General features: G+C 63.1%; 1 protein-coding gene across 8 annotated transcripts in view; it reads left to right on the top strand.

The window, feature by feature from the left end:
- Window positions 1-16,614, top strand: part of GRIN1 (glutamate ionotropic receptor NMDA type subunit 1) — a 25,062-nt gene extending 8,448 nt beyond the window's left edge. For 2 of the 8 annotated variants that reach the window (XM_004780786.3, XM_004780789.3), the window contains 17 exons: window positions 589-689; window positions 5,887-6,008; window positions 6,088-6,262; window positions 7,462-7,606; window positions 7,704-7,787; window positions 9,414-9,555; window positions 9,660-9,787; window positions 10,066-10,230; window positions 10,333-10,451; window positions 10,569-10,681; window positions 10,756-10,904; window positions 11,006-11,163; window positions 11,448-11,609; window positions 11,784-11,893; window positions 12,003-12,148; window positions 13,389-13,499; window positions 15,365-16,614. In XM_004780786.3, coding sequence (XP_004780843.1) covers window positions 589-689; window positions 5,887-6,008; window positions 6,088-6,262; window positions 7,462-7,606; window positions 7,704-7,787; window positions 9,414-9,555; window positions 9,660-9,787; window positions 10,066-10,230; window positions 10,333-10,451; window positions 10,569-10,681; window positions 10,756-10,904; window positions 11,006-11,163; window positions 11,448-11,609; window positions 11,784-11,893; window positions 12,003-12,148; window positions 13,389-13,499; window positions 15,365-15,481 — 2,247 coding nt within the window. In that variant the 3' untranslated portion in view covers window positions 15,482-16,614. The remainder of the gene's footprint in view (window positions 1-588; window positions 690-5,886; window positions 6,009-6,087; window positions 6,263-7,461; window positions 7,607-7,703; window positions 7,788-9,413; window positions 9,556-9,659; window positions 9,788-10,065; window positions 10,231-10,332; window positions 10,452-10,568; window positions 10,682-10,755; window positions 10,905-11,005; window positions 11,164-11,447; window positions 11,610-11,783; window positions 11,894-12,002; window positions 12,149-13,388; window positions 13,500-15,364) is intronic. The other 6 variants (XM_004780788.3, XM_004780790.3, XM_004780791.3 and 3 more) reach the window with 3 other exon arrangements.
- Window positions 16,615-16,616: the final 2 nt, after the last annotated feature.

The following is a 16,616-nucleotide window of genomic DNA, read 5'->3' on the forward strand; positions in this document are numbered from 1 at the left end:
CCGCGGCCCGCCCACCGCGGCCTCAGCCCGGGCCTGCCCCGAGAAGCAGGCACGGCCGGCCGCAGGAGGAGCCGCTCTCCGGGAAGTGCATGCGAATCTCCGGGACCCCCAGGGCTTCCTCCAGGAACCCAGGAGGGCACCCGCCCACCCAGCCGCCCGCCTGCCCCTGTCGGTCCAGCTGCTCCCGCAGGGGCCTGCAGGATCGGCCCGAGAGGACCTCCCATGGTTTTGGAAAAGTCGGCCCTATCTCTGCTCCCGGTTGCATTCCAAAACTCTTTTCTGTTTCCTGTCCGCTGCACGCATCCTCTGAGTCTCGGCCCACCTCCGCTTGCATGCTCAGTGCACAAGTGAGGACAGGAGAGCTGGAGTGAGTGCAGGAGAGCGAGCAGGCCGAAGAAGGAGAGCACGCGAGGCCAGGCCAGGCCAGGCAGGAGCCGGGCAGGCAGGTGCACAGTGCAGGTGACAGGTGCGGGCCGCGGTGGCCCTAGCTAAGCTGTCTCTGGGCTCCTAGCAGCCACAGCCGCCTCTCGCCCCTGAGGCCCTGGGCCCTGCCCCGGCCGCCTGCTAACACTCCCGCTCACACCGCAGGCGGAGAAGGTGCTGCAGTTCGACCCGGGGACCAAGAACGTGACGGCCCTGCTGATGGAGGCACGAGAGCTGGAGGCCCGGGTCATCATCCTCTCTGCCAGGTGAGGCTGGGCCCCGCCCCCTACTTCACCCAGGCCCGGCCCTGGCCTGGGGCACTGTGGGGCTGATGCTGAGTTTCAGCTTCCCGAGTGCCATGGCCGAGGAGAGCCGCCCCACGCCCCTCCCCCCACGGACACCTGGAGACCCCGTGGATGCAATGCCCTCCCCGTGTCTGCCCGTCCTCCTCCCGGTCACTCTGAGATGGAAGATGGACGAGTCCCTGCTCTCCGAACGCAAACATGGTCCAGAGGGAGAGAGATGACACCGCTGGGCTCAGAGGCAAACGCCGGGGAAGGGACATGTGGGTGTGCAAGTGAACCCAGGGGAGGCCACAGCAGGGAGAGAGCCAGAGTGCTAGGACGGAAGGATTGGAGCGGCTGGAGTGGGCAGTAGGAAAAGGGAACCGGTTAGGGACCTGTGGAAACCAGGCTGCAGCCAGCCAGGACCTGACCCCCAGGTTGACCTTGGAAATGAGACCCCAGCAAAAGTCTCTCTGTAAATGGCTAAGTTCCCCCTGGGAAGGGGACATCCAGGCGCCTGGACTAGAAAAAGGAAGAGCCAGGAGGGCCCACAGGGACACACCACAGTCTGCCCTTTCCCAGAAGTGCCCCTAGACTCCCAACAGAGTGGAGAGAAAAATAGGGTCACTGGCCCAGAGGAGTGTTCCCCAAATGCTGCTGTCCGCCAGGCCACAAGGAGGAAGCAGTCCTCTGAGTCGCAGCAGGTGTCCGTGCGGACATTCAGTCAACAAACCCGTGACACAGAGCCCGGTGCCCCGCCTCCTGGTGCTGGGGTGGGGGGCGAGCCCCGAAGGCTCCATGGGCTAGATGGTGGCGAGCTCCGTGCTTACCACGGCTGGGAGCTCATCCCGTCTGCCTCTGGCGGATCCGGGCTCCTGCCAACCACCCGACCCTGGGCACTGGGGGGAGGACTCCGAGAAAGGTGTAGGGACAGGCCCAGGCAAGGTCAGGGGGCTGCCCCCTCCCTCCCAGGGCAAGCCCTGCCCAGAAGGAGCCCACAGGGAGAGCCCCAGCAGATCTTCCCGTTTGATTTCCCAACTGGCTTCTGCCCCCTCATTCATCATGGGGCTTGAGAGAGGTTCAGGGGATTTGGCGGGATCAAAGGATGGGCGGGTGAGCGGACCAGCAGACAGACAGACGGGCAAACGGACGGTCAGCTGACTACCAGCATGCCCCTTCAACCAGGACAGAGTGACCCGAGGAACTCATGCCAAACATAGATGTCCAGCCATTGGGCGCTTGTACGAAGGGTGAGGTCACGTTGAACTAGACCCACTCAGCCCTCCCCTTATCAGCGGAGTGGCCGCCAGGACACGGCCGGAAAGCCACGGGCAACAGCCATCTGCAGACTCCCCGCTGCGCCCAGGTCCCAGCAGAGGGCTGGCCACTTTCTCGGCTGTTTTCCTTGCTCTGTAGTGTCCCATGCCTCACTGCCAAGCCCCCGAGTGCCTCACTGCCCCCCCGAGGCCTGCCGTGCGTTGCCGGCCCCCAGGCTCAAGGACAGCTTTGGCAGGGGTGGATCCAGCGAAAAGTTCCGTCTGGGGCAGGCCACGTGGTCCTGTCTGCCAGCTGCACACACGGAAACACACACACGGACTCTGTCTGCACCACATAAACGAATGCACAGAGCACACACGCATCACATGCACATGGCACACATGCATGACACATACCTCACATGCACACACACACGAACATGACACACGCACACACATCGCATGTACACACAAACATGACACATGTGCACACATGCATCACATGCACACGGTACACACACATTACACGCACATGACACATGCATCACACGCACGCAGCACATACCTCACATGCACACACACACGACACGACACACATCACGTGCACACACAAACATGACACACGTGCACATGCGCATCACATGCACATGATACACACGCATCACATGCACATGACACACATGTGTGGCACATACCTCACATGCACACACACATGAACATGACACATGCACACGCATCACATGCACACATATGCACACACAAACATGACACACGTGCACACGTGCATCACATGAACACGGCACACACACATCACATGCACACGGCACACACACATGGCACATACCTCACATGCATACATGCGAACACGACACACGCACGCACATCACATGCACACACAAACATGACACGCGTGCACACATGCATCACATGCACATGGTACACACGCATCACATCCACATGACACACATGTGTGGCACATACCTCGCATGCATACACACATGAACATGACACATGCACACGCATCACATGCGCACATATGCACACACAAACACGACACACGTGCACACGTGCATCACATGAACACGGCACACACACATCACATGCACACGGCACACACACATGGCACATACCTCACATGCATACACACATGAACACGACACACGCACGCACATCACATGCACACACAAACATGACACGCGTGCACACATGCATCACATGCACATGGTACACACGCATCACATGCACATGACACACATGTGTGGCACATACCTCACATGCATACACACATGAACATGACACATGCACACGCATCACATGCACACATATGCACACACAAACACGACACACGTGCACACGTGCATCACATGAACATGGCACACACACATCACATGCACACGGCACACACGCATGGCACATACCTCATATGCACACACGCAAACACGACACACGCACGCACATCACATGCACACACAAACATGACACGCGTGCACACATGCATCACATGCACATGGTACACACACATCACACACATGACACACGCATCACACGCGCACAGCACATACCTCACATGCACACACATGAACATGGCACACGTACACACATCACATGCACACACATGCACACACAAACATGACACACGTGCACATATGTATCACATGCACACGACGCACACATACATGCACATACATGCCCACAAACACGACACACGTGCACACACGTATCACATGCACACGACACACATGAACACACACCTAAATGAACCTGTGTGCACGTGCCCAGAGGCACACAGCACACTCACACACTCACACATACACTGCTTGTGTACACACCCACACACGTGCAAACACCATGTACACACCATGCACAATACATGTCAAGCGTCCACACACGTACACATTGTACCGTACATATATGCACCGAGATAGTCACACGCATGCACACACACACTATCCGTGCGCATAGAGGCACAACACGGCGTACACCACACACACTTCTACACAGACCAGTGCACACTTCTACACACGTGCACATGCCACACGCATATGTACATGCACGGTGCACTGTGTGGTCACGCATACATACACACGCCACATATGCGCCACACTGTGTGCACACACCTGCCCCACACGTGTACTGACACTGTCAACAAGGCCGAGCACACACACCAGCCGCACAGCTGCCAAGGCCCCTCTCGCGTCCACATGAGGCCCCTCCCTGGATGTTAAGACTGGAAGGGACCCCTCCCCTCACAGCTGGCTCCTGGGAATAGAGGTGACAGAGGGCCCTGGGCTGCCCACATTCCCAGGTCCCCAGGAGCCAGGGAGGCTAGCGGGCAGCATGCGCAGGTCTCCTTGGCCCTGGTGCTCCCCTGACACATTGGCTCTGCTTTCGTGAGGCCGTTGAGAGCACATTCTGGAGAGACCTCACAAGCCAGTCCTAATTTTTGAGCAATTTTCTACGGAGGGCAGAGAGTTCATCTCTCAAAGTTCATTCTTACCTTCCGGAGATTGTCTTTTCTGGCACTGATTGCTTCCCTCAGACTGATGGGATGATCAGGGTTTTGCCTACAACTTTTTACCAGTGATCGCGATTCACACAGACACAAGCCCAGGCATGCGCCCAGTCCGCTCAGCCAGATGTTGCAGACTTGAAGGTGTCGTGCAGACGGGCTTCTCTGCCAGCTCCAGTGGGCTGCCTGTGCCCCTGCAGACACAGTGCTGGCTTCGCTGGGCCTCCAGGCTGGAGGCTGTCCTTGGTCACGGGGGTGGTGCCGCCCGGGGCACCTCTCTGTGTGTGGCTTACATCTGACAGGAGCATGTCATGTAGAGGGAGCACGGAAGGTCTGCATTTCCTCGCTGGCTAACCCTTGAGAAAATTGGGAGCAGACCCCTTAGGGAGTCTAGAGCTGCCTCAGTTTCCAGGGTCAGTCATTGTGAAAATAACCCAACACTCAGACGGTCTGCCCAACCCCTCTGGGCCCTGCAGTAGCAAATGTCAGCTGTGTTCTAGACCCATCTGGGGCTGGGTCCAGACTGGCAGAGAAGGGAGGGTAGGAGCAGGGGCAGGAACCCCAGGGGCCCCCATAGCTCCACCAGACCCAGGATGCTTGTCCTGATGTTCCGACGAGAGCCTACGAGGACCAGGTGCACAGGGAATCACCCCAAGAGCAGAGCTCAGGATCACATTTGCCTCCAAGGCCAGGCCCCGCCCTTCATCCTGCTGGCACCTGGCTCTGGGCAGCCTCCTGAGCGGGGGCAGTGGCTCTCGCTGCCCTGGGGGAGGGCAGTTCTCTGCACGGGGTCCCACCCCCATCGGATGAACCTGGAGCATGCCTGGCCCCTTGTCCGGCATGTGTGGGGGAGCCGGAGGGCGCACAGCTTGTCCAGGAGGGCGCAGGAGCATGGATTCTGGGGTGGCTGTGCACACACAGACCCACAGGGAGAGCACTGTTCCCGCTGCATGGGGACGTCACGGTAAATATGAGAGTCTGTAAAGTGCTCAGAGCAGGGCCTGGCACCTGGTGACCGATGGGCAATCTGCAATGACTCCTGACCCTGCTCCCCAAGGCAGGAGGCCAGCAAGAGAGGCTAGAAACTCTGGGGGTCTGGGCCCCACCTCCCTCCCCCTCCCCTTCCCGCTGGAGGGGGAAGGGGGGGTCTCCCGGCCCAGGTGTGGGCTGGCGATGCAGGCTGGTACCGGTCCCTCTGCACCATCACTGGACGCAGGGAGGACTGGAGGTGGCGGTGGTGCTGGGCCTGTCACCTCTGCAGTGTCTCCAGGCCTATTTCCAGGCAAGGGCATAGCTGGGGGAGGGCCTGGGGGGGGCGCCCAGACTCCAGAAGAGAACGTGCGAACTGAGAGCAGCCCCAGGCCCGGTGGGGAAAGGCTAGAGTCCTGGCCCGTCACCCTGCTCTGCCCCACAGCGAGGACGATGCTGCCACCGTGTACCGCGCAGCCGCGATGCTGAACATGACGGGCTCCGGGTACGTGTGGCTGGTGGGGGAGCGCGAGATCTCAGGGAACGCTCTGCGCTACGCCCCGGACGGTGAGTGCGGGGCCTCTCCGGGTCGGGTCCGGGTGGGCCGGTTGTCCCGCGGACTCTAAGCCCACCACCCCGGCCCCAGGCATCATCGGACTGCAGCTCATCAACGGCAAGAACGAGTCCGCACACATTAGCGACGCGGTGGGCGTGGTGGCCCAGGCAGTGCACGAGCTGCTGGAGAAGGAGAACATCACCGACCCGCCCCGCGGCTGCGTGGGCAACACCAACATCTGGAAGACCGGGCCGCTCTTCAAGAGGTGGGCGGGGCCTCTCCTGGGTGGGCGGGCCTCTCCTGGGTGGGCGGGGCCTTTCCTGGGTGGGCGGGGCCTCTCCGGAGGCGGGCCGGTGGTCCCGCTGCCGACACCCCACGGAGGCAGTCCTCTTTTTTTTTTTTTTTTTAAGATTTTATTTATTTATTTGACAGAGAGAGATCACAAGTAAGTAGAGAGGCAGGAGGAAGCAGGCTCCCCGCTGAGCAGAGAGCCCGATGCGGGGCTCGATCCCAGGACCCTGAGACCATGACCCGAGCCAAAGACAGAGGCTTTAACCCACTGAGCCCCCCAGGCGCCTGGGTCGTCTTCCTCACTTCCCTCCTCTTCCCCCAACTCTCTTCCACCCCCGCCTCCACTGTGCTAATCGCCCGCCTCATTCCGACTCTGACATGAACGCCTCGGAGGTCAGTGCGGTCGCGGCTGCCTCCACTGCTCCCGGCCCCGCCTTTTAACTCTGCGGCCAAACCTGCGACCCACCCTGGCTGACAACCCTTGGGAGGAAGCTCCTGCTCCAGGGGGGGACAGGGGGCTTCCAAGGGCCCAGCAGATCAGACAAAGGAGGCCCCCAGGATGGAACCCAAGCCTGTAGAGAGCCAGGGTTGGCCAGATGCCCAAGTGGATGGCCACAGGGGGCAGGAATTAACTCTCAGCGTCCTGGACACTATGCCGCTCTGCCCATCACCAGACGCCGCCACCACCACCACCACCACCGGCTGCAAACACTGAGCAGCATGTGCAGAACACAGTTCTGAGGCCCACGACAGGAGCACACATGCCACCGCAGGTCTCTGCAGCATGTGATGTGTGCACAGACTCAGAGGCGTGTGGCACACACACAAGAGGGGACCTCAGCCCTTCCTCCCCCATTTGCTGGTGAACAGGCTACTGGCTCCTACCTGAGCTTACGCCTCCTCGTTTGAGAAGCAAGGGTGGCTGCTGGGAGGGAACATCCCACCCTGCAGAAAGCCCTCCAGTAGGGTCTGGCGCTCAGGAGTCGCTGGGCGACCATAGCTGTGTCATCCATCGGTGCTGACAGCCGGGCATGCCGTCCACCAGATGCCCAGCATGAGGGTCTGACGCCCGCTGATCTTTTCTTCTTGGGATTGAGGCAGAAGAAGGGGCTCGGGCTCGGAAGGCCAGGGAGAGGAGCTTTGCTGATAAGTCTGCCCACGCCGCCCCTGCAGAGTGCTGATGTCTTCCAAGTATGCTGACGGGGTGACCGGCCGAGTGGAGTTCAATGAGGATGGGGACCGGAAGTTCGCGAACTACAGCATCATGAACCTGCAGAACCGCAAGCTGGTGCAAGTGGGCGTCTACAATGGCACCCACGTAGGTGGGGGTCATGAGGGGGTGGGGGCTGGGGCCTTAGGGTCCTGGGGCCAAGACCCCTGCGCGGCCACCCTCCATCTCATACTCCCACCCCCAGGTCATCCCCAACGACAGGAAGATCATCTGGCCGGGTGGAGAGACAGAGAAGCCCCGAGGGTACCAGATGTCCACCAGGCTGAAGGTGGGCAGTCTGCCGCTCTGTGCCAGGGTCCACAGCCCGACTCTCCAGCCAGCTCCTCGGGCCCAGAGGAGGGGACCGTCAGGCCAGCGACAGTGACTGAAGGAAGTGGGGAATGGCAGGCACCCGGCTGCGGTCGCCCACACCCGGCACCACAGAGGAACAGGGAGGAGAGGGAGGAGAGAGCCCCATGGGTTCTCCACTTAAGTCGGGGAGGCCTGTGGGACGGGCTCTCCTGGGGAGGCGCTGGTGGGGACAGAGGCCACGCGGTGGCTCTTCAGTGGACTCTGGCTCCCGCACTCTCCGTCCTGAGTCCTGGGTCTTGAGATGCTACTTCCGTGCCCCTCATCCCTCTTCTGGGTGGCTCTCATCACCTGGGTCCCCAGGCTTCACAGCCTCCTGTTGGGACCCGGTCGAGCTGTCCTTTTGACCCTGTCCCCCACTGCCTGGCCATTCCCCATAGCAGGCTGTTCCCCCCTTGGCTCTCTCCCTGGGCGTCTGGGAGCCCCTCTTTGGCTGCCTTTCCCCTCAAGATTTCCCTTCCTTGCTCCTGTGGCCTCATCCCTCCTCCACGGTCGTCCCCCGTTCATGGCAGGCAGAGCTGTCTTCTCTGAAGCAGGTGGATACTCCGTATTGAAAAGTCTGAGAGTAGGAGCCCAGTGATGGCCGGATGGGCCCGTTCAGCCGGCCAGATGCAGATGGCTTTACACACACCAATTTTTTAAAACCACAAACATGTATTGCTTTTATGATAGAAAAACATTTTTTTAAAGAAAAACATGATGAAAGTTTAAAAGCAGTAAGCTCCTCCCAGTGCTCCCCGTCCGCAGAAGGGGAATGTCAAATGCTGCCCTTGCGGCCGAGACTGTGAACAGCCCATTCCTGCAGACCCCCGTGTGCCACGAGACCGTCCCCCTCAGACTGACCCTGCCTACTCTATATACCCAAGTCCAACATCACCTCTCCTGGGGCCCTCGTCAGCCCTCCTGTGTCCTCACCTCCAGGGTCTGGGCCCATGAAAGACAGGAAGAGAGAACCACAGCATGAGCCTCAAGGGGGCCCTGGGTTGAGACAAGCTACAGGAGAGAGCACAGTGACCGTAGAGGAAAGAGGAAAGCAGCAAAGCTGCTTCTCCCTCCCTCCCTCTGCTGTGGAGGCTGAGGGCCAGGAGGGACCAGGTGATCCGACAAGGGTGATCCTTGTAGGGCCCGGGGTCCTGTGCAGATTCGGAGTGGATGCCACACATGGCCCCTGTCCTCATGGTGGGCAGTGGGGGGGAAGGATGGGTGCCCTGGGTTAGGACAGGGAGTTTTTCATCTCTGAGAAATCAGAGAAGGTGCTGGGCAGGCTGGGCATTCCAGCAGAGTCTGACGGAGGGATTGATGCCTAAGCCAATACCCCAAAGACAAGTGGCCAAGAGGAGGGGACAGTGTTTCAGGAGGCCACGTGCCTTCTAAACGCTGAGTAGTCTGGGGACCCTCCCGGGGACAGCAGGCAGGTGTCGATGACGGGGACCACGGAAGACAAGGGGCAGGAGGGGCAGCGGCTGGAGGTGAGGGATCCAGGGCAATCTGGGAGCTTAGCGGGAGTGGTCCAGGCTGGGTCTTCTCCCTCCCCTCCGCCCTCCAGATCGTGACGATCCACCAGGAGCCTTTTGTGTACGTCAAGCCCACGCTGAGCGACGGGACGTGCAAGGAGGAGTTCACCGTCAATGGGGACCCGGTCAAGAAAGTGATCTGCACTGGGCCCAACGACACGTCGCCAGGCAGCCGTGAGCGCGGGGCGCGGGAGCGGGCGCGGGGCGGGGCGGGGCGGGGCGGCGCGGGGCGGGGGAACCCGGAGCCCAGCGGTGATGGCCTCTGTTGGCCCCTGTAGCTCGCCACACTGTGCCTCAGTGCTGCTACGGCTTCTGCATCGATCTGCTCATCAAGCTGGCGCGGACCATGAACTTCACCTACGAGGTGCACCTGGTGGCTGATGGCAAGTTCGGCACGCAAGAGCGGGTACGCGTGGATTGCTGGGTGCCCCGAGGGACGGGTCCGAGGGGACGCAGTCTGGCTAGGGACAGGGCCTGGGGTGGACAGGGCCTGGGGTGGGCGGGGCCCGGGGTGGGGCGGGGATGGGCGGGGCCTGCGGGCGCGGGTGGGGCGGGAATGGGCGGGCCCCGCGGACTGGGGTGGGGTCTGGAGTGGGTGGACCCCAGAGTCGTGCTGCGGCGGGTGCGGGTCGCTGGAGCGGGACTGATGGCGGCCGCGCGCCCACCGGCGGTGTCGCCCCACAGGTGAACAACAGCAACAAGAAGGAGTGGAATGGGATGATGGGCGAGCTGCTCAGCGGGCAGGCGGACATGATCGTGGCGCCGCTGACCATCAACAACGAGCGTGCACAGTACATCGAGTTCTCCAAGCCCTTCAAGTACCAGGGCCTGACCATTCTGGTGAAGAAGGTGGGCAGGACCCGGCGGGGCTGAGCGGCGCGGGGCGAGAGGAGGTCCTAGGTGAGCTCGGGGCAGGGGGTGGGGGGCCGCTGACAGCCTGTCCACCTGCAGGAGATCCCCCGCAGCACGCTGGACTCGTTCATGCAGCCGTTCCAGAGCACGCTGTGGCTGCTGGTGGGGCTGTCGGTGCACGTGGTGGCCGTGATGCTGTACCTGCTGGACCGCTTCAGGTGAGCGTGGCCCGGGGGCCAGACACCTCCAACTTGGGGGGGCGGGCAGAGCGGGGTGAGGAGGCGGGGCAGGGCTGTCCCTGCCGCCCTCTCCCGCCTGCCCTCTGTGCCCCGCAGCCCCTTTGGCCGGTTCAAGGTGAATAGTGAAGAGGAGGAGGAAGACGCGCTGACCCTGTCTTCGGCCATGTGGTTCTCCTGGGGCGTTCTGCTCAACTCCGGTATTGGGGAAGGTGAGGCCACACACCGGCTGGCTCCGGCTCTGCCCCTTCACACTGGCCAGGAGCTGACCTTCTTCTGCCTGCAGGTGCCCCCCGAAGCTTCTCAGCGCGCATCCTGGGCATGGTGTGGGCCGGCTTCGCCATGATCATTGTGGCCTCCTACACAGCCAACCTGGCGGCCTTCCTGGTGCTGGACCGGCCAGAGGAGCGCATCACGGGTATCAACGACCCACGGGTGAGGCCTGGCCCACAGGGGGCGGGAAGCGTGAGGTCAGCGGAGCTCTGCCTTGGCTGGGCCCCAGGAGCAGCCCTGAAGCCTGCCCTCGAACCCTGCAGCTGAGGAACCCCTCCGACAAGTTCATCTATGCGACGGTGAAGCAGAGCTCGGTGGACATCTACTTCCGGCGGCAGGTGGAGCTGAGCACCATGTACCGACACATGGAGAAGCACAACTATGAGAGCGCTGCGGAGGCCATCCAGGCCGTGCGGGACAAGTGAGGGGGGATGGGCAGGACGCTGGGGGGACAGACGGGTGGAACAAGGGAGGGGGCCAGACAGGCATCACAAACTGGGGGATGGGTGTGTGGGACAAGTGAGGGGGGAGGGGCAGGGGAGGGGCGTCCAACCCTACTGGGAAGTGGAGTGTCCAGGCCGGATGGGAAGCACAGGATGGAGATCGAGGTGAGGCTCCCGGGTGGGCAGGACGAAGGAAGACAAGGTGCAGAGGCGAGGGCAGCCCGATCGTGCGGGGCCCCTGTGACCCCAGCCCCACCCACAGCAAGCTTCATGCCTTCATCTGGGACTCGGCGGTGCTGGAGTTTGAGGCCTCACAGAAGTGCGACCTAGTGACCACCGGCGAGCTGTTCTTTCGCTCGGGCTTTGGCATTGGCATGCGCAAGGACAGCCCCTGGAAGCAGAACGTCTCCCTGTCCATCCTCAAGTGAGTGTCTTACCCGCAGCCTACTGCCCTTCCCCCTTCCCCAAGAGGCTCCCACCGGAGGCTAACCCTCCCCAGAGCCAGACCCTACCACTGGGACACGCAGACGCTGCCTCCCGCACCGGGGTCCAGGCCCCAGCCCTGGTGCGCAGCCCACTCCAGGACGCCCCCTCCCAGGTCCCACGAGAACGGCTTCATGGAGGATCTGGATAAGACGTGGGTGCGGTACCAGGAGTGTGACTCTCGCAGCAATGCCCCTGCCACCCTCACCTTTGAGAACATGGCAGGTGGGTTTCTCCCCATGTCCCTCGGCACCCCTGCTGACACTGGCAGGGCTCTCCAAGGGGCCCACAGACCGGCCAGCCAACGGCTGAGGTGCTGGCTCCTGGCCCACAGGGGTCTTCATGCTGGTGGCTGGGGGCATCGTGGCTGGGATCTTTCTGATCTTCATTGAGATCGCCTACAAGCGACACAAGGACGCTCGCCGAAAGCAGATGCAGCTGGCCTTTGCAGCCGTGAACGTGTGGAGGAAGAACCTGCAGGTAGGACACGCCACCCTCCGAGGCCTGGTGCCCACGGCCCGGCCCGGCCCCGGCCCTCCTCCATCCCACAGGCCGGAGCACTGGCTCAGGCTCCCCGGAGCCCGTGCGGGCAGGACCGGAGCCACAGCCCGGGGCAGCGTTGCTGGGGGGCCACCCGCAGGTGGCGGCCCCCTGCAAAGCCCGGCGCCGAGCCTCCGCCTGGCCCCTCTGTCTCCAGAGTCGCCCGCCGGCACCCATTCTAGGAAGGCAAACTGAGGCAGGGTAAGACAGGGACCCACCTGGGTGTAGCACGTGAGTCCAAGACATATTCTGCCCTCGCCGCCCCATGCCTCTCCTCGGCACCCGCCAGGGACCCCCTTCCCTGCTGCCCTGCTGTATTCTGTGCTCCATGACTCCAGCCTGAATCGGGCCAGCTGGCCCTGCCCGGCACCCCAGGCCGTGTCTGTGGGAACTTGCTGCCAGCAGGAAACAGGTTGCCCGTGGGGCAGCCCCAGCTCCTCCAGGATAGGGCAGGCACTGGGGCCTGTGCGGGCCTGTGGGCTCATGCCACACAGCCCAGTTCTGGCTTCCTTCATCTCTTCTCTTTCTCTGGGCGCCTCCCCAGAGCCTGTGTCCGGGGATGAAGTTGACATTCAGAGAGGGAGGGCCACGGGGGGACGGGTTGCTGGAGCCCCAAACCTCTCATCTGCCGACTCTTGCTCTTGGGACCTGGTCACGGCTCTCACCAGCTGGCACAGGGCCATCCTGGCCATCAGACCCCAGGCCAGGACCGGAAGCTGCCTGCATCTCTCTCTCCAGTTCATCTTGCCGCCTGCCTTGGCCCCCTAGCCCCTTCCTAAATCTTGGTGTCCCCCTCAGGGGACAGGACGGCTGGCAGGGCCCAAGGGGCGACTCCTCCAGTGCTTGGGGGACCCTCCTCCTTGGGACACCTGTAATCCAGGGTCACCCAGGAGCCAGGGAGCCCGGCCAACCTCCCAGGAAGAGAGCCAGACGGGACTCCCCGCCCCCACTCCCCGGCCCCGGAAGCCCAGCCCCAGCACAAGCGAGGTCAGGCCCGAGAGCCGGCAGGAGCAGAGGCTGCACGTGTTCGGCTGCTGGTCCGTCTGTCCAGCACAGGGAGGCAGGCAGGAGCGAGGGCCCGAGTGGCCGGCCAGGCTGGGCAGCAGCCCCCAAGGAGCAGGCGAGGGCAGGTGTGGCCGCCAGCCTTAGCTGTCTAATCACTTATACATATTCATTTTAGGATAGAAAGAGTGGTAGAGCAGAGCCCGACCCTAAAAAGAAAGCCACATTTAGGGCTATCACCTCCACCCTGGCTTCCAGCTTCAAGAGACGTAGGTCCTCCAAAGACACGGTAAGGGGAAGAACGCCCCGTCCCACGTCTCCGACTCTGATCTCGCCCCGCCCCCGTGTCTGTGTCCCGTGCGTCAGGCGTGCCCGCTCCCCGACCCTCACCATCACATCCACCCCCACCTCTGACCGCTGTGGCCCTTCTGCCTTCATCTCTATTTGCCCAGCACACGAGGTCTTCACTCTCTCTCTAGACCTTTCTGGGTCCTTTCTCCCACTGGCCCTCACTGGGTCCTCTTTCCCCATGTGTCTCTGCGTTGGTCTGCCATGACGCCATGCGCCATCTTGAAGCTGTGTCATGTCGTTGGTCAGCCAGTCGGCCTCTGAGCCCAGGGCCCCCGGGAGCCCAGGGCCAGTCGGTCCTGGACTCCTCACCTGTCGGGAGGCCACGCCACCTCTCTGTTACACCCGTTTCTCCAGCCTCGCCCAGGGGAGCCCACTGCCCTCTCTACCCCCTTGCGACCCCCAGGGAGGGGTGGCTGTGCTGTCCCATCCGCCCATCTGTCTAGCCGCCAGCCCCGCCACCCAGACACCTGTCTCACGTGTCTCACCAGAGCCATGCCTGTTGCATCCCCTCCATGTGGTCTCTGTGTGGGCCGGGGCTGGGGGCCGGGCCGGCTCCATCTGGGTGGACGGCTGGGGCCTGGAAGTGGAACAGGCCCCCAGCCGCAGGGGACCGTCAGGCGGGGACTGGGAGGCACCAGAGTGGGTGGAGCCCATCCCAGGCTGAGCCTCGGCCGGCAGAGCCGGAGTCACTGAGGCTCCCGGGCAGGAGGGCCCTCCAGGGAGACAAGCTCCTGACCCTCCAGCCCCTTCCCACAGGGCATCAGAAGAGGCCTCTTACCTTGGGCAGCTTGTGACCACACCAGCTGTGCACACTTGGAATAAAGCCCTTAAAATGGACCCAGACTGGCTAGGGGCACCCCGGTCCAAGGTGGGGAGGGGGCGGCCCAGACTTAGCACTGCCCTTGGCCTCCTGGCAGTCCAGGGCCCGGCTTGGCCTCCATCCTGCAGCGGCTTATGCTCCGAGGTGGAACCGGGATTTGTACCCACCCACCCAGCCACACACACACAGGGCACTGGAAAGGGGGCAGATCTCCAGGACACAGACAGGGCTTGGCACAGAATGATCCCAGGCCAGGGCGAGGCTGCTCTGCTTCCCAGGAGGGGCTTGGCACTGGGAGGGCAGGTGAAGAGTGAGGGGCCAGGAGCTGGGAGCACAGCCTGGGGCTTCACAGGCCCGAGAAAGTGGACAGAGCCTGAGCCAGGGCCTTGCCAAGGGGTTCAGGAAGAGACCCAAGACCAGAGAGGGGAAGTGGTGGGCAGGCCTGGGGAGAGGGTACCCTCATAGCACTTCCAGAGAGGAGCACAGAAGTCACACAGGCCATAGGCTGTTTTGTGAGGGCACCCTTGATTCTCCGCAATCCCCCGACCCAAAGAAAACCCTCATGCCCCTTAGCCGGTCCAGGTGCAACTCTGAGACCTCTGAGGTGCCTTTCCGGGGACACAATCCCAGCAGACTCTGCCCGAGCCTCTGCAGGCACCAGGGACCATCTCCCAGGCCGGCCCTGATACCACGGGGCATGTGGGGCTGGACCTGGCCTGTCGGGGTGACTGGGGGTGCTGCCAGCTGGAGGGGCTGGGCGGGGGAGGGCAACCCAGTTCCCATCCTGTTTCAGGCTGGGCACCTGCTTGGAGGGAGGCCTGGGTGGGGGGCTCTGCTGGGAGGGGTGGGGTCGGTCCGGCCGCTACGATCCTCTGGCCCTGTCCTGTGGCCGGTCTGGGCCAGGGCAGCACTGGGTGCTCAGGGCTGGGGCCCCTGGCGGCCAGCGGGGCCAGCGGGTATTGATTGTTGGTTCTTATTTATAGAGCACCGGGGGTGGACGCGGCGCTTTGCAAAACCAAAAAGACACAGTGCTGCCGCGACGCGCTATTGAGAGGGAGGAGGGCCAGCTGCAGATGTGTGCCCGTCATAGGGAGAGCTGAGACGCCCTGCCCGCCCTCCTCTGCCCCCCTCCCCCGCAGACAGACAGACAGATGGACGGGACAGCGGCCCGGCCCACGCAGAGTCCCGGAGCACGACGGGGTCAGGGGGAGGAGCGCCCCCCAGCCTCCCCCAGGCCGCGCCCGCCCGCCCGCCGGTCGGCCGGCTGGCCGGCCCACCCGTCCCGGCCCCGCGCGAGCCCCCGGGCATGGGGGCTAACGGGCTGCCTTGTCTGTGTATTTCTATTTTGCAGCAGTACCATCCCACTGATATCACGGGCACGCTCAACCTCTCAGATCCCTCGGTCAGCACCGTGGTGTGAGGCCCCCGGAGGCGCCCACCTGCCCAGTTAGCCCGGCCAAGGACACTGATGGGTCCTGCTGCTCGGGAAGGCCTGAGGGAAGCCCGCCCGCCCAAGACTGCCCACCCTGGGCCTCCCGTCTGTCTGTCCGCCCTGCTGCCTGGCGGGCAGCCCCTGCTGGACCGAGGCTCGGACCAGAGCGGCTGAGGACAGGCCAGAGCTGAGCTGGCTGGGCAGGGCCACAGGGCACTCCGGCAGAGGCAGGGGCCCTGGGGTCTCTAAGCAGTGGGGGAGAGGGGCTACCCTGGCCCCGGAGGGGCTTGGAGCAGAGACTGAAGCCCCGACCTTCCCCAGCCACTACCAGAGCCACAGTGGGGGTGCAAGGCTCCACCTGGCTGGGTCCCCTGGGGCCTCCAGCGCCTGCTCTGGGCAGCCTCGGCTCCACCCCCTCCTTTTCTTACCCTTCTCGCCTCTTCTCGGCCGGCCCGCATCCATCCCGCTGGCCCTGCCCCTCCCCAAGGGCTGACCCGGACCCTCAGCAGGCAGCTGCCTCCCACTGGTGCGCTGGGGTACTCCGTTGCCTCTGACCCTTTCCTCCGGACCAGCTCTTCGCCTCCTCCAGCCTGCAGCCCAGGATAGGCTTCCCCACACGCGCTGGCTTGGGACCGTCCTCAGCCCTGCCCTCCGACTTGTACAGGCCCAGCCCTTCCAGTGCCGAGCGCGTGCCTTCCCCGTGCGGCCCGTGCGCAGCCGCGCGCTGCCCCTCCGCCCAGGGGCCCGGCGCGCGCTGCCCCCGACCCGGTTTGTGCAGTGGTGATGTCTAAAGGAATGTCACG

Source organism: Mustela putorius, unplaced genomic scaffold (assembly GCF_011764305.1).
Source record: "Mustela putorius furo isolate JIRA1106 unplaced genomic scaffold, ASM1176430v1.1 tig00000596_pilon_pilon_pilon, whole genome shotgun sequence".
Lineage (NCBI taxonomy): Eukaryota > Metazoa > Chordata > Mammalia > Carnivora > Mustelidae > Mustela > Mustela putorius.